We start from the raw sequence: 27303 nt of genomic DNA on the forward strand, positions 1-27303 counted from the left end.
TAGGGGTTTAGGGCTTTATTCACAACAATGAAAGCTTAGACTCCCTTAGAGAAGAAAGAGCAGCTTCTTCATTGTTCTACAAACAATGAGGTGCAGAAAAACTGGTCATACATTTTAATGTCCAGATTTCTCCATCATAATTCCTCAAGTGTGGGACTTCTTTTTCCCCTTTACTGAGTTTGGCAGTGCTACAACCGTGTAATAACTTGTTACCAAGCAACAACAATAGAAGTCTATTGTAGCACAAAGGTCAAGGGGTGACACACCTTTCATTTTCTTCCAAAAATTGATCTCAGAGTTTTATCAAAGGCAACTTGAGGATGAGAAGTTGGGTACAGTTTACTTCCATAATTAAGTCCTAAGAAATATAACATTTTCACATCGCGATGGCATGCATGGGTGGAAAACTTTATGTCTGACATTCTATTAACTCTCATATAAAAATGTAATGTACTGGAAAGAGGTTAATTTGATTGGTCTTTTAGTTTCTATTACCAATTAATTGAAGGCTTTGATGAGCACCTGATGGCCTAAATGAATACGAGTTGAGTAAATGAACAACATGGACAGTAGCAAACATATGTCTGAGCAGAAATAAACATTACTCAAATTAAGCAATTAATAGCTAAAGAGAGAACCTCTCATTACTTTAATGGGACAATTAGTATACTAATGGGTGTGTGAGACTGTCTGTGTGTGTGTGTGTGTGAACATAAAATAAATGGAAATATCATTCCATCAATCAAATATCGCTACAGTGCCATTGAACCAACTCTACATATAGCCTTCTGGTCAGGGTACCCTCATTTAGAAACTGAAATATTTTACCTGACTAAAACATAAAATGAGTATGACTCAAAGTCCACATCTGTGCAAACTATGAACTCTCACACACTGGGGTATTTACCTTGACATAATAAAATAATCTCTCTGGGAGAGAAAAATGCAATTAGTATGGAGGCACTGACGGCACATAAACTTTTTTTCCGGAGTGCGCTTTGACTTTCTCTCTGTCAGCCCCTCCAACAGGAAGTTAATGATCCTGGCAACAAGATGAATCACTCCAGACATCGCACAGAGCAGCTCTGACAGGCCAGCACGATTGTTCCTGACACCTGCTAGTGCCAAAGGAAAGAGTAATACTCATGGCACCGGCTACCTGTTGGAGCTGAGCTATGTCTGCTCTAAGAGGAACTATCATTTCAATTTGGGTGAAAAAGGGAAAAACATTACTGGAGGAGAATTGGACTCTCCTGAAATTTCAGAGTTGATTTAATACTGATGAAACTTATATCTCAGAGACAAGAATCGACCAAAAACCGAGACTTTATCAAAGGCAGCAACTGTGAGGCTGAGGCTCAGCTCATATATTTGATAGTCAAACATTTAGAAATAGAATAGATCATACAATTCAAACTATTTACATAATGTTACTGTAATTCAATTCAATTCAAAAAACTTTATTTATCCCTGAGGGGCAATTTTGCTATGCAGGCATGGTGACATATAAGACATAACACAACATATAAGACAGAACAAAAGAAAGAACAGGACAGACAGGGGTGTAAGGGGGCGGGGGGTTAGTCCCAGGAGAGAGAGGAGGAGGTGCTGGGAGCATTCAAGTTCAAAAGGCGAATACCCTCAAGGACATGAGTAGAGTCTTCTAAGATGCAGTTGGCTTTCCTTAGTGTTGCCTTGTCGTGCAGTGATATCAGAGACTGATGAGAGTGGTCAATGATTTTAGAACATGTGTTCACAATGCTCTGGAGATGTTTCTTATTTTTAATTGAGAGGGAGTGAAACCAGCATGAAAAGGTCAGTATACTTTCAATAAAGGAGTAATCCTTTGCCTTTGTAGGCATTTGCCTACAATGACTAAAATATGATGGGAAAATGTATTATAGCTGAGGGAGTATACATGAAGTAACAAATTAAATTACCTGTGTGTCCATCTTGTATGGTCTTACACATACGGTACATTCTGACACACTACTTCAAAAAAACCCTTTCCCTTATATTTACCGTTTCAAGAGAGTTCCATTATCAGCATCGTAGTTGTTCCCACAAGGCTTCCATTTTAACATTCCATAGTTATCTTACTGGAAAGGAAGTTGATTGGGAACAAAATAGAACGTTCAAGCATTGTTTTTGTTTTTCTTGTTGAAAGGGTCTATATCGGAAATATCCGTCAGTAAATCCAGGGATGCGTGAAAACATGCACACAATGTAAAAATGCCCCTGACAACATGCAGCTAATCATGAGAAGCATGTACATGTGCAAAGGTTTACGATGGGCCTAGCGTTAGGCTACTGTTGAAATACTGCTGAACGAATACCTCCCTTTCAGGGCCTGCGTGCTGATATACGAGCCAAGGCCAGCAGAGGCCCAGTGATGCTCCAGTGAACCATACTCTGATCCATCATCTGGTCTTCCCATATTAATGATGGGGTCGTAGTGTTGAGGGTCACGGCGTAACTTATAAAAGTGTGATGTCTGGTATTTATTTCTGTCGCTGAGGAGAGCTGTCATAAGTCTTTCTGATAGGGGACATCATTTTTAACGCCCTGCTTGTTTTTTTTTTACGCTACAAGACCTGAAACACACAACAGCCCGCAAGAGCACGTTCTGCATCAGAAACGTTCACCACGGATCCACTTAAAAGCATATTCACCGACTCATAAAGGAGGAGAAGGGGGAACTTGCTAGTCAGCAGTTTCTCAAACCAGTTAAATAAAAATGATGGAATATATGGGGGGGGGGGGGGGGGGGTATACTTTTAATGGTGACGCCATTGTATAGCTGGGGCAAATAGTTCCTGGTTGTAGTTGTTTGAGAGATGGACGTTTGATTCACCTTGATCAGTGGTATCTCTTTTTGAATCACCATTCCAGACATATTCTGCATTATCTGAAAAGAAAATATGTTTGTATTATCTCTCTCCTCTGCACTGATTTACTCTGACTCCTAACACATCTGAAACTAACACAACTAGCACATAACTGTCAACAGAAAAAAAACAACAACAACCTCTTCATTCAGAGCAATATAATCGCTTTCACTGGCAATTACCATGCAGCAGATCCATTTCCCCCACCACCACCCAAAGCCTGTTAACCCTATGCATCACGCCCACTTTAGAGTAACAAATGAAAGGCAGTTATCTATGGACACACTTTCAATCATTTAAATTGCCTTATTTCCATAGAGATGACTGCTGTTTCCTGTGCCACTGTCATCAATAATGTGCTCGGTGGCAGGAAGCTGTGAGATGGTAGGGTGTTGCCGTGACGCCGTACCTGTGGAGTGGGCAGAGAGAAGGGGGCCCTCTCCTAGTCGCCGCACGCCAGGGTCACCACTTGTCACTTGCCAGCAGGCAATGGAACATATGGCTTCCTCCCTTATGAAAATAAGGCTGCCTCTGACAGTTTGGCAGTGTTGTTGAGAGGTATAGGATGACAAACAATCTTTGGTCACAGTCTGAGTGAGCCAGGAGGGGGGTGAGAATGGAAGTAGTTTTAATGGTCGTTTGTTTCCCGAGTTTGCCGGTATTTGCTGCCATAACAAGGTGCCAAGCTCTCACTAAGGCACAGAGGCACAAAGTAGCAATACATGCTGTAAAGACTATGTAAATTTTATAGAAATATAGACTTATTACAGAAACTTAGGACACCCAGAGACTGAAGGTACTTTATCCAACTTCATTCACAGGATTGCACTTATTGCATTGTAATGTACAAATTGCAATAGATTATATATTGATCACTCCAGCAGGGTACAGTTTACTGTAGACATGTGCATTTCATTTAATCATTGTCATCAGGAACACAAAGGCTTAAGTAATTTTCTCTTCCTGTGTTAGTGTGTGCATGTTATGGCATGTGCTTGTGTGTGTGTGTGTGTGTGTGTGTGTGTGTGTGTGTGTGTGTGTGTGTGTGTTTGTTTGTTTGTTGATAGACAAAGAAGTTAAGCTTTGACACATCTGACCTTACCTCTTGTTTAACATCTCGGGATGAGATGGAGCCACTGGAGTAGCATGGCCGGTAATTTAATAATGAGGAAGGCCATAAGACAAGCACATTTCCTAATCTTGTCTTGTGAATGTCAGTCTAGATAACAAATTAAGCTGTAATTCATCCACCTCCGATGTGACAGGGCTTTTTAAGAGGGGAAGCCTGACTTAATAGTAAGATAACCTGTAATATTATCCATTTATTAGCACTGGGTTCAAAGATTTGACAGGGGTCAAGGGAAAGATGAAAGATCTAAAATGTATTATTTCAGTCAGTGAATGTATGTTGTCATCAGCATGTGGTGACATAAGATATTGTGAGTTTTTGAAAATAATTACATTTTATAGGGACATCTTAGCTTTAATCCTATAGGTAAGAGTTACCCCTCACTGGTAAAGATGTCTTAGCACACCACTTCATAAAATTGAGACAAAGACAGAGAGAAATTTCAGAGAAAGAGAGAAAGAGAGAGGACAAAAGCGAGATAAAGAAATGAGCGAGGGAGAGCAGTGTTCAGGTTCATTTACGCCAGCCTCCTGGGCGGTTTTGTGCCACGCGTGCAGCGTCGTCGCTGGGGCCGGTCTGCGGGACTGGACTGGCCCGGCCGGCCGGCGCTCCTCTGTTTTCATTAGCAGCCCAGTCACAGCGGCGCGCTGGACCGGAACCTTTTCCGGCGGCCCGTGGGGACTGTCAGCTCCGTGACGGAGACGGATCGCAGGTGGACCCCGAGCGGCCCTGCCAGAGATTAGCGTCTCTGCCAGCAGGGGGACTCCACTGCTCCATTGGTTCGCTGCTGATGAGATAATGTTTCTAATTAACCTTAAGAGCACTGTGGTTGGGGCCTGCACTTCAGTTTGAGTGCTGAGGAGAAACTTCTGCCATCTAAAAGATGATGTTTTCAGACAAATACGCAAAACAAATGTAGAAGCATATAAAATGATAGCAGTGTACGCAGGGGTGTCAGACTGGGGGTAAAACCAGTACTGATTACTAGGGCCCCAAGGGGAGGGGGGGCCCTTGAAAAGTCTGGAATATACTGTATGCATTGGGGGGGGGGGGGGGGGGGCATGGGGGCCCATCAGGACTGCCTATGCATAGGGCCTAGGATCTTGTGCTATGCCCCTGAGTGTACAAAAGACAACCCCAAACTGTCAATATCTCTCAGTACTCTACATAATACTGTGTGTTTGTACCCAAATCAGCATCCTCTTGCCAAGACCTGGTCTTGATCTGCTCTGTCTGTCCCTGGTGGGCTAGTTGTTGATCTAGTTTGTCTAACTTAATTTCTGTGTATACTTATTCTATGTCTTTAGCAATGGCATTATGTGGTGAAAAAGGGTATGTACTACAATGTCACAATATGGTTTTATGACATATTTTACAAACAAATGTTTTATATTTAAATAGGTGTTTGAATTGTGAGTCACTCACTGGCATACTTGTCAAACATGGATTTGTCAGTCACAGAATTACAAGTGATATCTGTGTCAAAGAGTGGCAGTTAAATCACATATTCACTGCTGTCTTTTTTTCTGAGAACATTACAAACATATCCAGCAGTGACTTGTGAGGTTGACTCCAACACCTCTGTGAGTTGCCATCCGCTGAGTTTACATAACTCAAGATCACACAAAGTAAATAGTTAAGAATAGAAAATATCATCCGCATAGCCACAGGACGCAGATGCCCCCTCTGCCTGATAGTTCTCTTCCTCCATATTCATTAGTGCCAGCAGACTTCATTTCCACAGCGGTGTCGCGTTGAGAACCCACCTACGCCTGCCAGACCCCGACAGAAAGAGGTAGATGGACGACAGCAACTCTGCAGTACATCTTCAGGGTACATCTTGCAGTGTCCTTCCAAGAAGAGGGTCGGGCTGACGACAAGGACATAGCTCAGCCGCAGACTAGCCCTGGCATTTTTTTTTTTTTGAGCGTCTTGCCTTCAGACGGTGTGTTTACCATTATGTTTGACCCTCGGGGTAACAGTATGTGTTCCCCCTGCAAATAAATCCAAAATGGGTATTCCAAGAAGATTTCCCCAAGCCTGGAGAGGTTCATGGTTTAGATTAAAAATGTGTAATTCTGCAGCCATCTGGCTGGGGAGAAGGAATTTGAAAGCTGTGCGGATGCCAACTCGATGCCACATCTTGGAATGGGCTATTGCTTCCTAAATGGCTTTGGGCTGTGTGTCTGCCATGTATTTGGGGAAATAGCATTAGCTTGTTTTCTATCCCCCCCTCTCTCCCGAAGTTTAAAAAGTAATCTTGACTCAGCGCAGCTCGATGTGATAAGGCATCTCAACTGGGTCAAGGACTCTGTGCAAAGTCACTTAGCTGTAATTAAACACTCGATGATGCCACAATTGGTGTGCGCAAGAGTCGGGCAAAGGGGCTGGCACGATAGAAATCCTTTCTCCGGATTTGGGAATCCATTGTCTCACTTTCCTCCTGAGTGAAACCATTTTCTCTCCATTCCACACAGTCTTTGAGACACTGAGCCTGTAATTAGACAGGCTGCCTTATCAAGCAGGCGACCGACCGAGAAAGATGCACAGTACTGTGCACGTACTGGCAGTGTAAAACAGCCATTTAAATGGAAAACACAGACGAGACCTGTACATTAAAGGTCTTCTCAATGTTACTGTATATCCATTTATTATGTATAGCATCAGATCTATGCCAGAAATCCAATGGAAATTGGAAAGGTCAAATATTGCAGTGTTGATATTACATAGTATACGGTTTATCAGATGAACACAAATTGCTACCAAGAACAAGCTGATAACCAAAGCAATATACTGGAATTATGGAGCTAATATTTATACTGCCAGCTTTCAACAAAAAGCAGTCTTCAGTTCTCTTGTGCCTACACCGTTCCTGAACTAGTCATTTGTAAAACACTTCCATCAGCTTGTGGAAATGATAATATGTAAGCTCAATGTTGCAGTCCTTTTTCGATTAACAGTTGATGGACTTGGACCATTGAGGTTTGCACCCTGTGCCCTGTTTTACAGCCACCTAAACCCCCCTTCGGCTCTCAATGGCAGGATGTTTAATCCTATGCACACACCGCCAACGACTAAGGGTCACCTTTCGGTGTTATAATTTTATTCTATTCCCCCCTTTGCTTAGTTACGGCAATCCCTCCTATTTCACAGACTATTAGGAGAGATTGCCTAACGCGAAGAAGATGCTCCCTGGTTTCAGGGATGAGAGCGAGAGAGAGAGAGAGAGAGAAAGAGAGAAACTGATGGCGTTTCTGAATCCTGTCTCTCAGAAAACCACCTCAGGCACCTCGCCCAGCTTTATGACCCTCAGATTAGTCACTTTTTTGGCGCTGGATGTAGCGCCCGGGGCCGTTTCGAGGGTGTGGGGGGAGGACTGATTTTCATATTGATGTGTGATGTTGAGGCGTCTCCAGTGCACATATTGGCTAATGCATCACCTGAACTCTGTGGCTGTCAAGTCTCACTGATAGCAAGTGAGGCGGACAATCCCTCCTTTAATAAATAAACAAGTTGGCGGCCGCTGATATTACATTCCCGGCTCCGGGCGTATGAATGCGCTGCACACATTTCATTACCATTAAGATTGCATGGGGTTCAATCATGTTCATTGTTACTCTCCTTTGATTGCCTCCACGGCATGACAACAAGTCCTAACAGTATTACATTACATCAAATCCAGATTGACGCACTAAACATATGTAATGTGTCTGCTGCTGTGACTTCATATTCACCTAACTGAATCTGAGAACTTGCATTAATATTTTAAAACATATGTTTATGCTTCATCATGTCAATAAACATATTGGTATGTATTTTCCATGCACACATTTGCAATTACATTCCAATTACAAAGCTGGACAGAGAATAGGTTTGTATTTGCGGAGCCAGCACGGCCTTGCATTTTTAAAGAAGTCATTTGCCTTTGTGTAATGACAGACAGTTCCTCACCAGCGCATACAATAGCAGCATGAAATGCCATCAGGAGAGATGTGGTTGCCACAGCTTTGATTTGGTTTCTAACAGAGCGAGCTAACTAAGCAGGCCCTAGCCACTTAGGTGTGATGCGTAATGATCATTGTACTGGAGGTTCTGCTAATATTAAGTATTTTAGTGTTATTTTTTTTCCTCTGCACTCAGATCTCATTGAAATGTGATGATGGCTTACATAAAGACCACAGGCTGTCTGGGCTCAAATAATGTGGTTATTTTGTGAGCTGAAGCGTGGCTGAATGGAAAGTGGTACATTTCCATGTGTGTGGATCGGATATGTGTTTTCTCAACAGAAACAAGATGAACAAGACAGATGATACACGGCTAATAGTTGGCGCGCCTCGGATAAAAACACAGAAATATTCCTTGAGCCAGAGTGTGGCTGTAATCCGCGCTGGTGAATGAGAACTGAATTATACGAAGCCGCGGCTCGCGCGTGACGCCGTGTCAGACTCGGAGAGGAGAGATTATCAGAGGCCAGATGTGTGTTTCTCCAAGGGTGGAAGAGGGAGAAAAGGAAAAAAAATGAGAGGAAACGGGGGAGGGTAAAGGAGAGAGACAAATAGGGATCAGGGTGCTGGATGGAGCAGGAAGTGGAAGAAGCAGATGGCAATGACTGCCCAACACCATGACCATCCAAGCCCACATTTGTTGTCCCTCAATGCTAAGTATCTCAGCTTAATGAGAACCCCATTTCTGTGCACCAGCATTCTCAGTATTTTATATGAGGGGCAGAAAACCTATATAAACTCTCCGTGGCTTCACACTGTTTTGTGGGGAAGGCTGCAGGAGACATCTCTCATATTTAACCACCAGGTTCAATACAGTGTTGCAGGTGTCCAGTTCATGAGCTATGACTTCTGGGATGCAGAGAGAAAGAAGCCAGGGCTGCCTCAGTCTGTACAGATTGTGGTTTATTGAACCAGAGCTTGTCAGCGTTTTTGGAAAGCTGGTAAAATATAATTGTGTCATCCTTTATAAGGCAGCGTTGGGGTGACAGCGTCCAGTGAAGCTTCATTACTCTGCTTTTTATTGGGGTGTGAAGATGGGGGCTCCTACTCAGTGATGAACAATGTCTCTCTCTCTCTCTCTCTCCAGGAGCAGAAACTAAAACACACAATGGCAATCACAGCTCTGTAGATGTACATGGATCATTTAAAACGAAATCAATCCTGCCAGGTCAGGAGAGAGCCTGGGCTGTAGTTACCTTAATGGTGTTTTATCAGAATGCTCATCAATACGCTTATTGATCAGCCTGATGTAAATTGACCTGGGTGAGAGGAGGAATGATTAGAGGCAGTCTGATGAGGCACAGGGTAGAAAAAGCACTTTTGATTTATGAATAACTGTGATGAGTCCATTCAATCAGCCTACAGGAGGTTAAACTCACATACATGTACGTATAAGTATCCAACACAATCCAAAGACAGCGTTGAAATTGTAAGTACACAAGTAAGTAAGACTGCCTAATTCCCCTTAAAACCTGTTGTCGGGGAAAGCTATCGTCACCCAAACAATAACTATTTGTGCATGCTGTGAATGTGGGAGTTTTGTGAATGAGATAAGAAAACGCAGCCTGCACCTGTGAGAATAACCTTCTGAAGCCTGGTGACTGTGTTTGGAAACATATTCTCCAGACAATTATAAATAGGCTTTAAACTTTAAAAAACAACGCCATTTGACAACTTAATGGAGAGCTTCAGTATTCTGCAGGGGACTTTCTTTTTCCATCCTGCCTCTGCAAGGCCCACAGCAGCTGAATGCCGAGTGAACCGGGGGAACTTTATTACACGTTATTAAGGCACAGGGTCACTCCAGAGACCCCTGCTTTTAAATAGTGCATTAAATTGGAAACTTCATTTTGCATGCACAATTGAACACTCTCCCACGAGAGAGAAAAAGATTTAACATCCACTGAATGGATCTGTGCCGGGAATGGATTTTTAATATTACCAAAGTTAAAACATAACTTCTTTAATAAAATATAAGCTATCCTTCTATCCACTGCATGGAATCAGGACTCCAGGTTTCATGCGCTGTTCTCTTTGGACAGATATTCCCCCAGTATAATTAGTATTTAAATGCCATCTGCCCCCTTTTTGAAATCTACCTATTAAACAAATGAAGCGCCTGCAAAAATATTGGCAGTTAAAAATGAAATGACAACAGTGCTGACACTTCGGAAACCTCCTTCAGCTTGAGGAAACTATTGGATGATTGATACCTGTACAGTATAGCAATAAATTATTAGAATCACGTTGGCATTTTCTGGGTCGTGATTCATAAAGCATGATTAAAGAAACCCTCTGGCCTTCAGTATTGACATAGTGAACATCTGACATCACTCCTAATTAAGAAGACACAGAGGCAGGTTTGCCTGGAGAGTTTAGCGTGTTGTTCTCTCTAATTAACTTAGCTCAAATTCATCACTCATTGCTTTCATTTCTTTCTCTCTCATTATTATTTTTTTTTTGCTGAGGGTTGCAACGGCATCTCTTCACAAAAAGTGGAGGATTCATCCCTGCCAAAGTAGAACCAAAATAAGATTTGGTTATTTTTTTAGAGGCGTATTCAATTCCAAGTCATGGATCAAGCCATGAATCGGGGCAATTAATAGAATTTCCATAATGGCTTCTTTTCATTGCTAGAGATTAAATATGTGGCATGTGTAATACGTTTATAACCCATAATAATATCATTAACAGACCGTAAATCACTGCCATCTCTTCTAATCTCCCACATCTAATCAGACGAGTGCATACATCTTGAATTGAGTGGCTCCCATGGATTGGATGAGATTAATGAAGTAGGTGAAGCTAATCTAGATTTTCACTTTGTGTGGATGGCATCATATTTCAACCCCATGACTGGTCTACTTTGCAACAGAATAATTGATTTAAGCTTTTGTCAGCCTCAGAATAAATTATGATTTCTCTCATTTTAACAGAACTGAGATGGCAAGAGAACAATTGGTGGGGACTATATTTAAACCCAATACCTGATCAGGCCCAACATAATGAGCATGCCTACCACCGTTTCCATAGACTACTGTAAATGATAACCACGATCAAGAAGCCACTTATCAAATGTCCATGACAATGTAATGGCTCTGCTTTACACATCCAATTGATGCAAGCAATTTTCCTAATGCATCTTGTTTACAGTTGCATTACTACTGCATTACAGTTGAAGAAACCTCTCATTGTTTCAAAATGTACAGTTAGTTACGCCTCACTGGGGAGGAGGTGGACAGATACAGAGTTGTACTTGTCACTCACTATCTGAGTGATTTAGGCCTAAAACTGTCTGCTTAAAGACAGGGTAAAGGTTTGGAGTGTCAATCAAAGCACTGTAATTAAACCAGTTAAAGATAGCCTTAGTACACTATATCATATGTCCACACATTCACATATGCGCACATTGATGTGAAACATATAGATTTGTGTACTGGTTTAGATTTTCAGGTGGCAATGCTATTAAATCATTCTTCTGTGATTTCTTTAGTTAATTATCAGTGTGGTAAAACAGTAGCAATCATTCAGTATGGCTATCATTCAGTAAAACACTTAGGCTACAACCATTATTAAAGTTGTTGGCTCTGGAATCAAGGGAGTCTGTTTTCAAATGGATTTTGCAATACTTCAAGGAAAAACTCTGATGAATGAAATATATTTTAAGTGTCTTTTTTAATAGCTGCGTTCCATTGTGCTAAGTACTTACTGCCCAAGACTAGAGGAATAAGTGAAAGAAGAAGGGAGTGAAGTAGAAGATGAAGAAAATGCTGAAGAGACCAGCCATTCGGGGGATTTTGTATCAGGGCCATATTTCAAGGTCGCGCTTCAGCTTCTGCCCATTAAAGCCTGTTTGATACATTAAAGGGGCGAGTTTATGTCCTGCCGAAGTCTCGGAGAGGTCTACACTCTGACATGATGGGTGATAAGAGGCTATGATTGATAGCGGCAGAAGGCCAGGGAGAGAGAGCAAGAGAGCGCTGAACGCGCCCCTAATGGGAAAGGCTTTTATTCACCTTCTGCGAGGTGTGGGCAGCGTGAAAAACGGCAGGTACTAACTTTGACTTAGAGCTGTCGGCTCAGGCACTGTCCAGGCACGAGAGATGGATCATATTTAATAAAAAATAAAAGAAAACAGGAGTATAGGAATGAAGAGAATGGAATGGAAGAATGAAAGTAGAACCTTATCAATCACAGTATGTATGGATGAAGTGTGCCATTCAAAATATGTTAAACTAATACTTATGATAATTCATTCATTGGGTCCATAAAACTTTCTGTGTTTTGTTTGCATTAAAGAGGCTTCTGTAATCAGGTGGATATTGCCTATGTTTTGGCTGAAAGAGGTGTGGGCTTAAATGGAGTGCATATCCACAAAGCATACACACTCTAAAACTGACTTCAGCACCATTCAAATCTATAGTAATTGTGCTGGCTGTTTACTTACGTAGTCTTTCTCTCGCAGTTAGCGTCAGTGACAGACACTACCTGCTGTAGACAGGGACAGGAAACTAGTTATTTAAGTCCCTGGTTGAGGGTGAAATGCCACTCGGTGTTTACCCAAGTAACCAGAGCAAATTTATCTGCATGGTTCATGCGACTAAGGCTTTCAAAACATGTCAGCTCCTCTAAGCACCTAAAGCTGCAGTTGAACTGGCACATAAAGGGCCTGTGAACTCTGTGGTGCAGTGGAGTTTTGTTTATATTAGGGTGTTCCAAGCAGCTTGAGCCTTGGGGAATGTAACACTGTAAAGATGGAGTCTTCATCACATCTGTTTTCTACATAGCCGTGAGGCTTATTATCTCAGTGACAAATACTCTGTCACTTTCTGATAGCAGAAGGCATGGTTCAGATGAACCCCTAACATGGCTTGGGAGAAATCATCGTGGAGATTTCAGTAGGGATACTGACTCACCCTTGAGGCTGTCAAAAGTTGGGAAGAATTTATTGGTGCCTGTGTTCAGTTTAGGGTTGACAAGAGCACATCGATGTAAATGAAGATAACCTATTATGCATCCTCTGTAGTCATCAGTCTGAAATTACACAACAATTCCAGTACAAATCCATATTTTAATGCTCAAATTGAAAATGACTTTTCACAGCAGTCAAATAATTTGAGCTGATTGACCATGCAACTCGGCTAATTAGGCTATCAATTTGCTGATGAGCATCATATAAATGCTATTTATTGTAAGGTATCATATTCAGTGTCTGGTCTGCTGGCCACATTCCCTGTAAGTGGACGCGCTACTTCATTTAGAGTGTAACAGACAAGAGCGCCATCTTCTGGTGTAGATGCAAAATACTGCAGCACTGTGTAATGGACACCAGTACATCTATTTACTGGAAGAAGACATTTTAAAAGAGCAAAACATTTTTTTTCACATCACGCCTAAAGAATTACAAAAAATATAGAAATCTAAAAGCCTTTGAAACAAGAAACAGACATATAGAGATGACAGAAATATATGTAGATTGTGGCATTATGCTGAAACTACACATAACATGTCTGTCATCTGCACTAGTATTATGTGGTAGAGCAGGAAAGAGAGTGTAAGTAGTGTTAAGCATGTATGAGCAAACAGGTCAGGCTGCAGTCGAACAGCAGACGCTCGTTCTTCTCTGTGCAGCACTTGTTGCGGAGCATATCCAGAATCTTTGCTTTCATCTCTGGGCTGAAGGCCTTTTCAAAGCTATCCTGGTCAGTCATGAAGTCCAGCAGCATCGCTCCCACTTTACTGCCCTCGACGAAGCACTCGGTGATGTCCATGGTGTTGGGGATGCTGTGCTCCTCATACTTCAGACCCAGCTTGTCTAGCTCGCCTTTGATGTCAGCGTCAGAAATGTACTTGGTGACAGACTTTGTGCAGAGATCATTTGTGAAGGTACTCCATAGAGAACCCCAACCGCTGCCAGCTAAATAGGAGTAAAGATACGACAGTGAGACTGAGGGTGTGTGGGGTGAGACAGTGAGACTGAGGGTGTGTGGGGTGAGACAGTGAGACTGAGGGTGTGTGGGGTGAGACAGTGTGCGGGTGTGTGGGGTGAGACAGTGAGACTGAAGCTGTATGGGGTGAGACGGCATAAACACAGCAGTAGCAGGCCGATACCATAATTTCCCAACTATTAGCCGTGGCATATACATTGATTTTGCTGAATTTCTTCAGCTATGAAGTTAATACACAGGGGCAGTTAATACTGTATTACTGTAATATGGTTTTGTTTCACTGTCTTGTGGCCTGTTTGACCTGAGAGGGCCATGGTTGTTTGTGGTCTACCTGCTTCATGAATGATCATGAGTCTTCCCTTCTCTCTCAACAGGCTGTGGAAAAACTTGATGACAGCAACATAATCATCCATGTAGTATAGCATCTGCAGAGGGTGAATAGGTTCAGATGAATGAGTTATAAACATACAAGTTGACCTGTCATGGACAAAATGTGTGTCTCTTACATAGTTGACATTTTAATCCCCACATCACTATATCACGGTCTGATATCACACGGTTTGATATCACTGATGTATGATGGTGTATGAATAAATCATCAACTGTCATAATACAATAACTTTACCTGAATCATGTTCATGAAGTCAAATCTGTTTGTGTCTTTGGTGTCTTTAACTTGTTTCTCATATTCAGCGCATGATAAAGCATTCCAGGTGAATTTAATCTTTTGGAGGTTGGAGGCCTTAGCCACTGAAGCTGCAAGGGAGTCATACAGAATTTGGTAACTCAATGTTTTCAGCTAAATTTCATCAATTTACTTGGAGAATCTAATAATAATAATCTCATATAGATTTAGTTAATAATCTCATTTAGATTTAGCTTGGAGATGGCGGTGGGGATCATGGCAGCGGTATCACCTTTAAAGTTTTCAATGAGTGCAATGCTTGGTTCCACAATGTGAGCGCTGATTGGAGTCTTGGGAAACCTGGACTGCAGGATACCAAGCATGTGAGAGTCCATTTCACCTGGTGAAAACAAACCTTTTTTTAAAAAAAATTGATTCTGCACACATCTGTATGTGATAAAGATTTGATACTGACCACAATTCTGTATCTAATACAGGTTGACATTGATTCTTCATAGTTGTATGTAATTCAGAATACAACTTACATTGATTTTGCATGCAATATTTTATATCAATATATGATTTGAATTAAATATTGATGTCAAACAGGCAAGGGTTGTACCTTTTCTCAAGAAAAGTACACTCAATTCAGCTGATATGAAGAACTATTGAACTAGACTTCTGAAAGTTCTGATTTCTCTGATCTGATCTCTGAACTAGGCCATATTAGCAGGTTTTACGAATGTGCTTATTCTCTCCCATAGATTTGCCTTTCACTGTTAGGTAACTCTCAACTTTACCTGTCTTTCCCACCAGATGACTCCATGATTTCTGCATGCCTCAGGGAAGTTTCAGTCTGGATGAAAGCTCAACACCTTCTCAGCTCAATCTCTCCAAAACTGAGCTTCTGGTATTCCCAGCTAATTTAGCTCTTAATATACAGTATCAGCATCCAGTTTAGCTCATCTTCATGACCCTGGCTAAAACTGTGCATAACTCAAGTGTCATAATTGATTACCAATGAAATGTCTCTGAGCATGTAGCCTCAGTCACAAAGTCATGTTGTTTGTACTGCACAATATTCAGAGGATCAGACCTTATCTCAGACAATATGCCACACAACTTTTTGTGCAGCCCATGGTCATTTCCAACAGGACTGGCTGGCTTATAAGTTAGCTGGCTCTATTAGTCACTCTTCTTTGGCTTCCTATGGCATCCAGAATTAAATGCAGATTCCTCACTTTGGTCTAAAGGACACTTACTGGATCTGCACCTTGTTACTGTATCTTAATTCTATGTACTATCTTTATTCCCCTTCTCGACCACTACAGTCCACTGATGAGTGTCTTCTGTGTCTGACTTCCACTAAGTGTCATCAAGAGTCATCTGTGATCGTCTTTGAGACCTTGTAGCTAATTAATTCTCCATACAGTCATGGTTTGTGTATGTTTATTGGGTAACACTTTATTTTAATGTGTCGCTGTTACAGTGTACCTACCTAATTAGGTACAGTGGTACAACCTGTGTAACAACATGTACTATCAGGTAATGTACTATCATTGTACTTGCATTATGTGTTTGTGAGTACCTACATATAGTTGTTACATTGTAATACTGAGTGCCTTTACAAAACTTTGCCAATTTGCCTAAATTTTCATCAGAGGCAAAGAGCTGACCTGAGACCTGCTGGATGGGGTAAATCTGCCCATGATATATTTGATATACAAACCATTCTTAGCTCCAGTCAAGGCCTTATTGTCTTCAGTGTACATGTGTAACAGCTGTGCTGCTACAACCTTGTTACTCTTTGATACAGTGGAATAAACCTATTAAGTGTACCAGTTAATTACTTACATGTGACATGTATGTTGTGTCTTCGATGTCTTGGAACAGGTCTACTAATTCACTACATAATACATATATCAGCTGTGTTGGTACACACTTATTGCTCTTTGATACAGTGGCATAAACCCATTAAAATGAAGTGTACCAGTTAAGTACTTACAATTACATATTACATGTATGTTGTGTCATTGGTGTCTTGGAACATGTCTGCCATTACCCTACATACTGTAGTACATGTATCAACTGTGTTGGTACACATGTATTACTCTTTTGATACAGTGGAATAAACCCATTAAAATAAAGTGTACCAGTTAAGTAGTTACATGTACATATTATATACATCCTGTCAATGATGTCATGCATCCTGTAATTGATGTGTTGAAACGTGTCTGCTGTTACACCACACAGTACATGTGAATTAGTAGACCTGTTCCAAGACATCGAAGACATAACATACATGTCATATGTACATGTAAGTAATTAACTGGTACACTTAATAGGTTTATTCCACTGTATCAAAGAGTAACAAGGTTGTAGCAGCACAGCTGTTACATGTACACTGAAGATAATGAGGCCTTGACTGGAGCTAAGAATGGTTTGTATATCAAATCTATCATTGGCAGATTTACCCCATCCAGCAGGTCTCAGGTCAGCTCTTTGCCTCTGATGAAAATGTAGGCAAATTGGCAACGTTTTGTAAAAACACTCAGTATTACATGTAACAACTATATGTAGGTACCCACAAATACATAATGCAAGTACAATGATAGTACCTGATAGTACATGTTGTTACACAGGTTGTACCACTGTACCTAATTAGGTAGGTACACTGTAATAGCGACACATTAAAATAAAGTGTTACCGTTTATTGTTACTGTTATCATAATGGTTTGCTATTGTTATTCTGTTGCATTAGATAGATAGATAGATAGATAGATAGATAGATAGATAGATAGATACTTTATTCATCCCGAGGGAAATTTTAGAATTTGTAGTCCAATACTGTTTATTTTTAATTGTGGCAATACAATTTTACTTTAAACTTTTAATTTTAATGATGATGTTATTGTTATTGTTAGTGTTTGCTAAGAGCCATAACCATAAACATAACCATAACCATAAACATGACAAATGCTGCCATTCAAGGAGGACAAAATGTGGAGGGATCAGGAATGGGCAGCAGATGGAGACAAATAACAAGGAATGAGCACAAGGAACTCAGAGCAGAGACGTTCTAATGAGGAGACACAGTACTCAAAAAATCCTCCATAGAAATGCATGGGGTTAGTTTGTAACGCCGATATGGCAGTTGTCTACGCATATCACACCCCTTCCGCAGCAAAACGTCGACATGTGAATGCATTGAGCCAATCATGTGCTGTGTTGTGAATACATTGAGCCAATAATGTGGTGTGTTGTGAAGACATCCTGCCAATCATGTGTTATGATCTCGGAGCAAGATTGGTGTCGTAAAGCCTTGCGCACGCACATTTCTGCGGAAATAGATGCCTGATAAGTGCCCAAAAAGCGTTGCAATATGACCGCCGAATGGAGGGACTTGCCTAAAAGGATTTTCCTCAGAGTCAACTTACCTTGGCCACTTCCAACGCCAAGAAAGTTCAGATCTGATTTCCCCTCTCCAATTCTAAAACACATAAAATCCTGTTGATTTTTTCCCCAGAATAATGTCCCAAATGTGTCTTAAGCATTGTATGTCATCCTATGTATGCTTGCCACGTTCACACATCACATAAAAAGTCAATTTACTGTAAACACCCTTGCCGATATCATTTAAAGCAGTTTCATTATATAGTTTCATTACACTTCATAAAGTGTTTTAGGCAGGAGTCTCCCTTGCAGTATCCTTTTGTGAACTACTTCCATTTTGTGTTGTGGCTGCATTACCACCTTGAACGTGCATTAACTTCTAATACCCGAACCCTGTGTGTCGTCCATTATCTCTTATTAGTTTACATTAGAACCCATGAACTTTCTTAAAATACATTAAGCGTTACATATGAATGAACTTTGACCTGTTACCAGTATTATTTTTAAACAGTTTCAGAGACTTACAGTCCTGCACACATGGAATTGAAGCCACTTTCATTGGTATATATTTGATTATGGTTAAGTGTAGATTAGATAGCATTCTAGAAATACTATTTCACAATACTGTCTTGCATTATTTTGCATTGAAGGTCATAAATGTGGAAAAGAGCAGTCTGAGCTGCTGAGCGAAAATCATGCCATTATATGGCAAAGTCTGCTTTTCAAACATTATGCTTATGTTATATTTCAACAGAGTAATGTTACTTGAGTCTGAGATTTCAGTATCTTACTCCTCCCTCCCCATCCATGCATTTCCTGAGTGTGGTACTTCATGATCTTCATGTTTATAGATAAACCTTAAGAGCACATTCATAATTCGGACAATCCATGTAGGTACAGTATGAGAACATTCAACATTTGTAAGCACTACATTGAAGCATGTTTGCACATCGAAGCCATTTCCCACCTTACAAATTCACCAGGGAGAACTTTGTCCATGAACTCTCGCATGACCGTGTGCTCCCCCGAATGCTGGAGGAAAAACTGAAATCTTTGCACGTAGTCACCTTCATAGCCAGCCTGGGTTGTTGTGGTTGCCATGATGAGTAGTGATTATGTGGCGTGGTGATGAGTAGTCGCCTCTAGAGGGGTAAACACATCCAACACGTGGAGAACAAATTGAAATCACTGCTGCAATGTTCTGTTTGTTTCAGCTTTCTCTCAACATGTGTCTGGCAAAAGTTGTTCAGTACCTCCAGTATCTACTTAGTGATACAAAATATGCAAAGTTTTGACTAAATGCAAAAGTAAGACAATATTGGGTTCTTTACCTTTGGTTTTGCTGGATTGAAATGTGCACGCTGGTGGAAAGAGCCTATACATAAATGAAGTGGTAGGGGGAGTGTCCTCATTACATAACAGGCTACACAAAGAGCCCATAAAAGGGACCAGCATTCAATCAGCCCCAGCTCCTTTTACCATCTCCATAGATACGCTTTGGAAGCTCTATTTGTCATATCTCACATGTGTTCTTACTTGGAATCTTGAGTTATTTTGAGAGGGAGGTTTTTGATGGGTTCCTCTCCTTTTCTTTTTGTTCTGAGGACACAAAATGAACTGTTTAAATTAACTGTTGAATAAAACTATTAGTCAGAAGAAATGTATATGAATACATGGAGATTTTATGTCCTGTATGATTAAATTCAATCTGCATTTTAAACATTTTGTATCCACACTGTTTCAAGGCACCTGTTCATATAGGTCAACAAGTTTAGCATGTTGAAGAGGGTCACAGTAGTTTGTGGACAGCATTGTGTAATGATTTACTGGTATGTTACACACACAGAAGGAAAATGTTTGAACAAATGTCAATGAAAACTAAAAGGTAGGGGTAAAATCAGGTAGGGGTAAAAATATGAGAACTTACAGGGGCATGCTCTTCTGGGAGAAACTTCGGATAGATATTTCTCACTGCCATTCCACTCTGATAGCCTAGACAGTTGACACCACTTTGCACATAGCCAATGGCTGCAATGATGGCATCAGTATTAAACGGTACAGACATGTATTTCATTTGAAATTGAGCAAGTAACTGCATTTAAAGTAACAAGAACTTGCTGTTCTTCCAAAAGGATTCTGTAAGAGCCTAATGTACAATTTACGTTTAATTTCACCAACTGGTTATGTCCCTTGGGAATTGAAAGTGAACAGAGTGTTAGACTTATTTTCATTTGAGAATTGATGTGGTGTCAGTCAGGCTAGGGGTCAGACCTAATCAAAAGTAGAGTAGTGTTAGGTGTTGGCAGAATGCAGGTGGGGCAAAGAGTTTGCACCTATGTACTGCTGTATACAAAGTCAATGTGTTCACAGATTATATGGCATGTGGGTGGTACTTTATCTAAAATGCTGCCTCCCACAGTTCTGTGTCACTGATAACCAATGTGACAAAGCTAAAATGCATAATGAATACTCAACACCAATGAAGTAAAGACCAGAGGTGTGTTCAGTGGTGAACATTCCTGGCGAACATGTTTTCTCTGAACAGTTAAATTTGAAGGATTTGGTGTAAACAGCTCTTTGTCACGGTAACACTTCGTCCAGCCCACGTCCAGCTCCACTGTATGTTTGTGGAGAACTATCTCCACAGACTCAGACTTTTCACAAAACACTCAAGACAAACAGAAACCTGTTTGCAAATGTTTGCAGATTTGAACACACCTCACTGACAATTCAATCACAATCCATACATACAACAAGTTACAACAGGGAGCTTTTCTTCATTCAGTGCACTTCAACACAAATGAACAGACATTACAGTGAAAGATTTATTTTTGTTTGAGTTGGGCATAGGTGTTCTTTGTGTAAGTTTTAACCCAACGAATACAAAAAGTATAACCTGTACCCATCAAAGGCCCAACAATTTGATAAGCATGTGACAAGCCAAGATAAAAAGCTTAAAAATAAAACAATTGTTTGTGATCTGGAGGCTGGTTCTTGATTATGTTAATAACAAATCTCCTCGACCTAAAAAGACTGCAGCTAATAATCATAAAAGTGTCGGTCAAATATGAGTTTATCAAGTGATGTCAGCTAATGCGTAACCACTATGAACCTGTTTACAACATTTCTGTGATATGTAATCATGATCAAAGCATTTGTCCGATTGACTGATGTGTGCAAATGAAAGTCCTCCCCTATAGATGTGTAAATGACTATAAAAGATACATTTGGAAATTGGTCTAGGACATCTAAAGGGGTAGAGGGCATGTTTGTTTCAACAAGCCTCTAGGGATCCATGACTAACACTTCAAGGTTGTTGTTGAATAAGACTTTCCCATCCTCCTCTTTGCTGCAGTCAGGGTGGCGCAGCAGAGCCAACACGCCTGCTCTGAGCTCTGGAGAGGCGTTCTTACTGAAGTCAATGACCTCGGTCAGGAAGTCCAGTAGCAGCTGGCCCTTCTCATCACCCTCTGTGAAGCACTCGGTGATGTCCATTTGGGACGGGAGCACATAGTTTTTGTATGGAATGCCCTTGGTATCCAGGAAGGTTTTGATATCCCCGGTGGTGACGCACTGACTGATCTCGGTGTTGCAGAGCTGGGCTCTGTACGTCCTCCAGAGCCTTCCCCATCCGCTTTGGCCTGTAATCACCACACCATCAGCCACATCAGTCAATGATATTCTCCAAAGACATTGAGGACGCACAGTACAGTGGCATAGAAATGTGAACTGAAAGACCCACCAGCCACTAGAATGATCACAAGCTTCCCATTCTCACTCAGTAAACTCCTAAAGAATGAGACAGTTGCTTCAGGATCTTTGACGTAATACAGCATCTGCAGATGAGAGACCTCTTCAGCAAAACAAATACACATTACTGGGTGCTTGTCACAACAGGTCACTGATCCGGCAGACCATATCATACAACCTGTATCATGTGAATGAAGTCAAACTTCTTGTCCAGCTTGCTCTCTTTCCAGTGGCTCTCGAATTCAGATGCAGTCATCTTATTCCATGTGAAGTTTATATACTCAAGGTTGGGTGTTTTTTGTACCAACACTGACAAACATCAAAAACATGATTAGAAAAAGATGAATAGAAATATGGATTTTCCTGGTTAACAAGTTCCTTTGGAGCCATTAGAAGCAGAGCAATGTAAACAAGACAATCAACTTGAACATTATGCCAAAAAGCACCCGTCTTAAAGAAAGTCTGTCTACTTTTGTTCATTACCCTTGTACTTGAAGAGCATGTCTCCACTGGGCTCCACCACCTCGTTGATTACTGTGATGCCCGGAAGCTTCAGACGCATCTGAGAGAACATCTGCAGGTCCATCTGACCTGTAGACAGTCATCATCAGAGGGCTATAAAATCAGCTGGCAGAATTACTGTACCTCTAACGTCAGTAAAACATCCCTGGATGCTAAAAGCTGCACATAAAGCAGTGACGATTGACCACCGTAATGATGATGCCATTTTCAATGCATCAGCAAAACGGAAGTCATATATGGGGAATATTTATGTCCAGAGGAACATTTTTATTTCTGGCCTAAGTGAGCAACCCTTATAACATCAATTGCAATCAAAAGTTATGTACAATCAATCCTGAATTAAAGGCCTAATGCCAAATTTCTATCTGATATAAGACACTATGAAACCTGTGCTGAAAACATTGTGGTTTTTAGAACTGGTTTGTCAGGTGCATTCATCAAATGAGATCTAACTTAAGACCCTACAGTCTGACAGACCATTGCGAACCTCAGCACAGGATCAGAGAACAGAGTGCCAGTGGTTGAACCATCACAATGTACCACAGTCTCTAAGAGCCCTTTTGATTGTGTTGCTAAGGTGACGCAACTCTGGAGGGTTTTTAACACATTTGTTATATGTGGAGGTTTCAGCACGTAGTTGGTATACTGTGAGTATGTTGTAAGCTTCTCATTGAAGTCACTGGCATATGTTAAAGCATGTCTGATGAAATTAGTAGAGCACAGACATTTGGTGACATTCCCTCTTCTTAAATCTGGACTTTGCTCTCCGAGCAATAGTAAAATAAAAGATAAACAGGACTTACCTGCTCCGCTGCCCACACCTAAGACATTGAGACTGCTTTTTCCTTTTCCAATTCTGGAGGGAAGAGGGGATCATTTTAATTCTAATATAATATGGACTTGTTCAAAGCTGATATCATAGCATACATAAGTAATGGCAGCAATGGAGGACTATCCCTCCAACTTGTAGCCTAGCCAACAGACTGGAAGAATGAATCCCTTTTATTTTCCTGTATATGTCCATCGATCTTTTCCAAATATGTAGTTGCTATAGACTCCAAATCATAATATTTATCTGGCAGCAGACCAAATGTGTGTAGATCACATATGTGTACATAACACATGCGTCTTTAAAGCATTCTGATCCTAATTCTAACTAAAAATGAACAGCTGAGGGTTTCTTGCCAAGGGTCAGATTTTGGCAACCAACAGAATATGTATTGACTGTAATTACTGGTAGTATAACAAGACTTGCTGTCTATAGCGCTGGCTGCAGTAGAGTGGTGTGTGTAAAGCCCTAATGCTCAGAGATAAGGCATCCTATGGGAAGATCTTCCTGAAGCCAGTGAGCTTTTTGCTGTGTCTATTTCATGGGTTTATTTGGTATTCAGCTGTATATGATTTACATAATATGACTTGTACCCTGCCTGACAAGGACCCTTGGACACTGACCCTGAATCTGACTGCTGAAACTAAACAGTGGCTCAGGTCCAACTGATGTCCATATTCATCTGGACTATGACAATGGGGTCAAATGCAGGTGCTATATCTGTTAAATTATACAGGCAGAAGTGAGATCCGGCAATGTTAGAAAGCTTCAATGGTTCTCTGGCCTGTTGGAAGACATAGGCGGGCGAATCACTCTAGCTGGGTCAGAGAAGACCACAGAAGCAGATGTGAGGAGTGTGGTATGTAACTCCACATCATCAAGTCACATATATAAGACATACCGGTGACCAATATGTAATCAGGTAGCCTCAATTATCCTTCAAATAGGCCAGACATCCATGTGTAATTGATTTGAAGATAGTTCCATTTTGCTGCATTAGGCTAAGATACACAGCACATTACTTTGTAAAGATCTCAGGCAAAACCCCGTGGATGAATTCTTGCATGCACTGATGTTCAGAGGAACGCTCCAGAAACAGTTGGAATGACTTGTTGTATCTATTCTCATCTTCTATCAAGCTTCGAAAGGGTGATGCCATTTGATTCCTCCTAAAATATATGAAAAAAGAAAAACATGGCCATTATAATGATTTCCTTATTAAAAGCAACAGAAAAAACACTGACACCTTAAACCATACAGATGGAAAATTGAAGGCAATCAGCCTAAAATGTTACACCAGGCCGTCAGCTGTTTCAGATTGCATGACTTGAAAATCATTAAGATGTAACGTTAATTATACGACTCCATCGTGATAATAGGGCGTTTTATTTGCCTATTAACCTTTGCCCCAAGTCTCCATTTTTATGAATACATGTGTTGAAATGCACAACTCCTGCTTTAGACACAAATGCACATTAGCACATTAAATATAAAATATACTGCAGATGACGAATAATGATAGGTCTTTTGAAAGACAGACAGACTGCAGGTAATTATTAGGCTAGAAATAACATTTGCGTTCGTCTGATCGACAATAAAGGTGACGGAATGAGTGATTTATTTTATAGTAGCCTAGACTAAATTCGAGTTTCAATAGTAGACCTAGTCATTATCCGCCGGTAGGCTATAGGCTATTCGTTGTAGAAAGTACCTGTAATTCAGTTAAATGCTGGGTGGGCACGTACACTGTAGGCTTCGGTTATCAAGTGTCAGACGAGCAGGCAGCAACAACCGAAAGCGTCTGACACGGTGTCAACACGAGGAAATCTTCAGTAGCCTACCACGTTCTTTCAAGCTTCAATTCAGACACCTCCCTTTTCTTGGACGACCGTCCTTAAAGAGGCAGTAACCTAGTTTGTTTATCAGACTAACTTAAAGGAATTATCCGGAGTAAAATGCACTTTAGATCGATTTACGGATGATTGGGAGTACGTTGACTTGACATCCAAATCATGTCATTCGGATGTGTTTTGAGAAAGTTCGATGTTACCGTTTTTTAGTCAAAGCTCGTTAGCGTGGAAGTGAGAAGGGCATATTATTTCGATGCTACAAAATACTATTTTTATACCTCTTCTACAGTTCCAAACAACATTGCACTTTGACATTTGACAGCTCCCACATAGACATTTTTATTTTAAACTTAATCTTCCTCTGATTTTAATCACCTTAGTTATCAATCAAAGCAAACAGGGAAAAGAAATGGCAACACAATCATTAAAAACACTCAAATAAATAAATGTGCAGATAAGTCTGAATGAAAAGCAGCACTGGTTGAAGCCTGGAAATATTGTAAACAAAGTAACGTTAGCTTAATTTGCTAGTTTATCATAGTCTATGGTTAGACTGTTCAGTTTCCCCATGTGTGTTTAAGTTTCAATTGAATACTTTTTCTCCTTGGGACAGGCCCATTTGAGTCTTGGAAAATACTTTTCCATTTGCATTGGGATTGAGATGATTAGAATTTAGCAGTCAATTTGAATGCAGTAGTTTTGAACAAATTCGTGCAGCGTGCTAATGACGCTAACCGGATTTAATAGCAATTTAGCCAGTCATCTCGCACGATTAATGTTTGGATTACATGTGCATGCTGAGGAGGGATGCGCCTGTTGAGAGGGAGAGAAAGAGAGAGTGCACGGGGCAAGGAGAGTCTGTGTTGAGGTAACGTTAGGCCTACTTCTACCGCCTACTCTGGTAGAGTTTGACATACTACAATGCAATATATATTTAGCCTATTTTATTTATGGACAACATAAGGCAGGAGGTGTGTGTTGCTTTTAATTATGAATGTTCTATCGAACGTATTTTTTATTGATATCGATTACATGTGCTATACATATCGCTATCGTTGTATCGCCCAGCCCTATGCTCAATAATAACAATTTTGACACACGCATTTACTCAGCCTTTCGTGCACGTAGACATTGACTGATACACTGCCCTCTGGTGGACAGAACAAATAGAACTTAAGTTTGATACCAATATCGGTCTTACGGAAGACATTTAATGGTTAAAATATTATTAATACATATTCGAATATATTCGAATTTTAATATTAATAAACAAACGAACTTCGAATATGATTTTTGGGCAAAAGTCAAAGCCCTAATCGGTATTGTAATAGACTGGGTCTTATGCTGTGATATAGCAGTAAACGTGATTGGTTCCCTTAGTCACATGACTCAGAGTAACGAGTAAGCTAGGAAGTGAGCTCCGGAGCGGGAGACTTGTATGGGCTGATGTATTCTTGCAGCTTTCAGTAAACGATGTTCTGTTATTGAACCCACCGTCTAAGTGCATTATTATCAACCCACAATATATTACAGGTATCACCTGAGGTGGCAAAATCGACCAATGATTTTTGTAATCCTCCATGCCTGAGGGACATTATTTTGTATGATAACCCTCTCTAAGTGGTAGCTTAGTTGTATTTTTCATAGCTTTTATACCTGCACACAGTGAATTATACAATACAAGTCTATGTACAGATGTGGGAGTCTGGAGGAAGGTGGGACATGTCTTAATCCATGTTATATCACATCTAGATGACATAGGCTTGTAGAAAATATAAAATTTAGATGGATGATTTCGTTTTTTATTAATGATGCAGGCTAAATGAAATAAAATGTACACATGTTCGCCTATATAATACATTAATATATACATCCAAAAGGGTGAATCAAGTCCAAACTCATGTTTTGTGACATCTAGAGAGCATGGGCTTTTAGAAAATATATAGATTAAATGGCTGAATAGGCATGTTTGGCTTTGATAGAGACCATAATGTCTTGGCTGCAAAAATAAACAACTTTAGGCTACAGTGGAATTTATAGGTGTAGGCCTATGTGCTCAAACGTTTGAAGACAAGATTAATGAGGACTCAAAAATATTTTTTTAATCTTCATCACTATCATTATATTCATCCAGACTGGCATTTATGTTCTCCTCATCCTCCTCTTCCTCCATCTGATTGCTACAAGTTTGTAACCTACACAATTCCGTGCACTTTAATTTGTTTGAAAGGTAGGAGCAGTCAGGAAGTTTGCAAGTCCGTACACATTTGCAGGCCAAGTTAGTTTCATCTTGGTCTATGTCTGAATCTTCCTTTGTGTACGCATAGTGGATAGTACTCTTTTGTCACCTTTCCTGACGTCTGCT

General features: G+C 40.6%; 2 protein-coding genes and 1 long non-coding RNA gene across 5 annotated transcripts in view; 1 reads left to right on the forward strand and 2 right to left on the reverse strand.

The window, feature by feature from the left end:
* Window positions 1-15482, forward strand: part of LOC121696901 — a 29242-nt gene extending 13760 nt beyond the window's left edge. Inside the window, exon 4 of the long non-coding RNA XR_006026353.1 lies at window positions 15411-15482. This is a non-coding gene — a long non-coding RNA (uncharacterized LOC121696901). The remainder of the gene's footprint in view (window positions 1-15410) is intronic.
* Window positions 12951-19944, reverse strand: LOC121696893 (histamine N-methyltransferase-like). Of its 3 annotated transcripts, none has more exons than XM_042077983.1 (7): window positions 19915-19944; window positions 18955-19129; window positions 18032-18084; window positions 14887-14994; window positions 14595-14725; window positions 14301-14394; window positions 12951-13938 (listed from the first exon to the last, which is right to left on the reverse strand). In XM_042077983.1, exons 2-7 carry the CDS (start codon window positions 19086-19088, stop codon window positions 13586-13588), a joined length of 873 nt encoding a protein of 290 aa, XP_041933917.1. In that variant the 5' UTR covers window positions 19089-19129; window positions 19915-19944; the 3' UTR covers window positions 12951-13585. The 3 variants fall into 3 exon arrangements, with proteins under 3 accessions (XP_041933917.1, XP_041933906.1, XP_041933928.1); XM_042077972.1 differs by lacking the exon at window positions 19915-19944 and adding an exon at window positions 19319-19411; XM_042077994.1 differs by lacking the exons at window positions 18032-18084; window positions 18955-19129; window positions 19915-19944 and adding an exon at window positions 15395-15526.
* An 854-nt stretch (window positions 19945-20798) lies between these two features.
* On the reverse strand, window positions 20799-24939 carry LOC121703917 (histamine N-methyltransferase-like). Its single transcript, XM_042084386.1, has 7 exons — window positions 24800-24939; window positions 24111-24257; window positions 23063-23115; window positions 22221-22328; window positions 21916-22046; window positions 21730-21823; window positions 20799-21628 (listed from the first exon to the last, which is right to left on the reverse strand). The coding sequence occupies exons 2-7, from the start codon at window positions 24245-24247 to the stop codon at window positions 21273-21275; spliced, it is 879 nt and encodes a 292-aa protein (XP_041940320.1). The 5' UTR covers window positions 24248-24257; window positions 24800-24939; the 3' UTR covers window positions 20799-21272.
* Between the last annotated feature and the right edge of the window lie 2364 nt (window positions 24940-27303).

This window comes from Alosa sapidissima, chromosome 2 (assembly GCF_018492685.1).
Source record: "Alosa sapidissima isolate fAloSap1 chromosome 2, fAloSap1.pri, whole genome shotgun sequence".
NCBI lineage: Eukaryota > Metazoa > Chordata > Actinopteri > Clupeiformes > Clupeidae > Alosa > Alosa sapidissima.

Coding starts and splice junctions, on each gene's coding strand:
- LOC121696893 (XM_042077983.1), bottom strand. CDS start 19,088: ATGGCAACCACAACAACCCAGGCTGGCTATGAAGGTGACTACGTGCAA. Junction 14,726..14,886: donor ACTCATTGAAAACTTTAAAG/GTGATACCGCTG, acceptor ACTCCCTTGCAG/CTTCAGTGGCTAAGGCCTCC. Junction 14,395..14,594: donor ACTTCATGAACATGATTCAG/GTAAAGTTATTG, acceptor CACCCTCTGCAG/ATGCTATACTACATGGATGA.
- LOC121703917 (XM_042084386.1), bottom strand. CDS start 24,247: ATGGCATCACCCTTTCGAAGCTTGATAGAAGATGAGAATAGATACAAC. Junction 23,116..24,110: donor TTGCCTGAGATCTTTACAAA/GTAATGTGCTGT, acceptor TCTTCCCTCCAG/AATTGGAAAAGGAAAAAGCA. Junction 21,629..21,729: donor TGTGATCATTCTAGTGGCTG/GTGGGTCTTTCA, acceptor TGGTGATTACAG/GCCAAAGCGGATGGGGAAGG.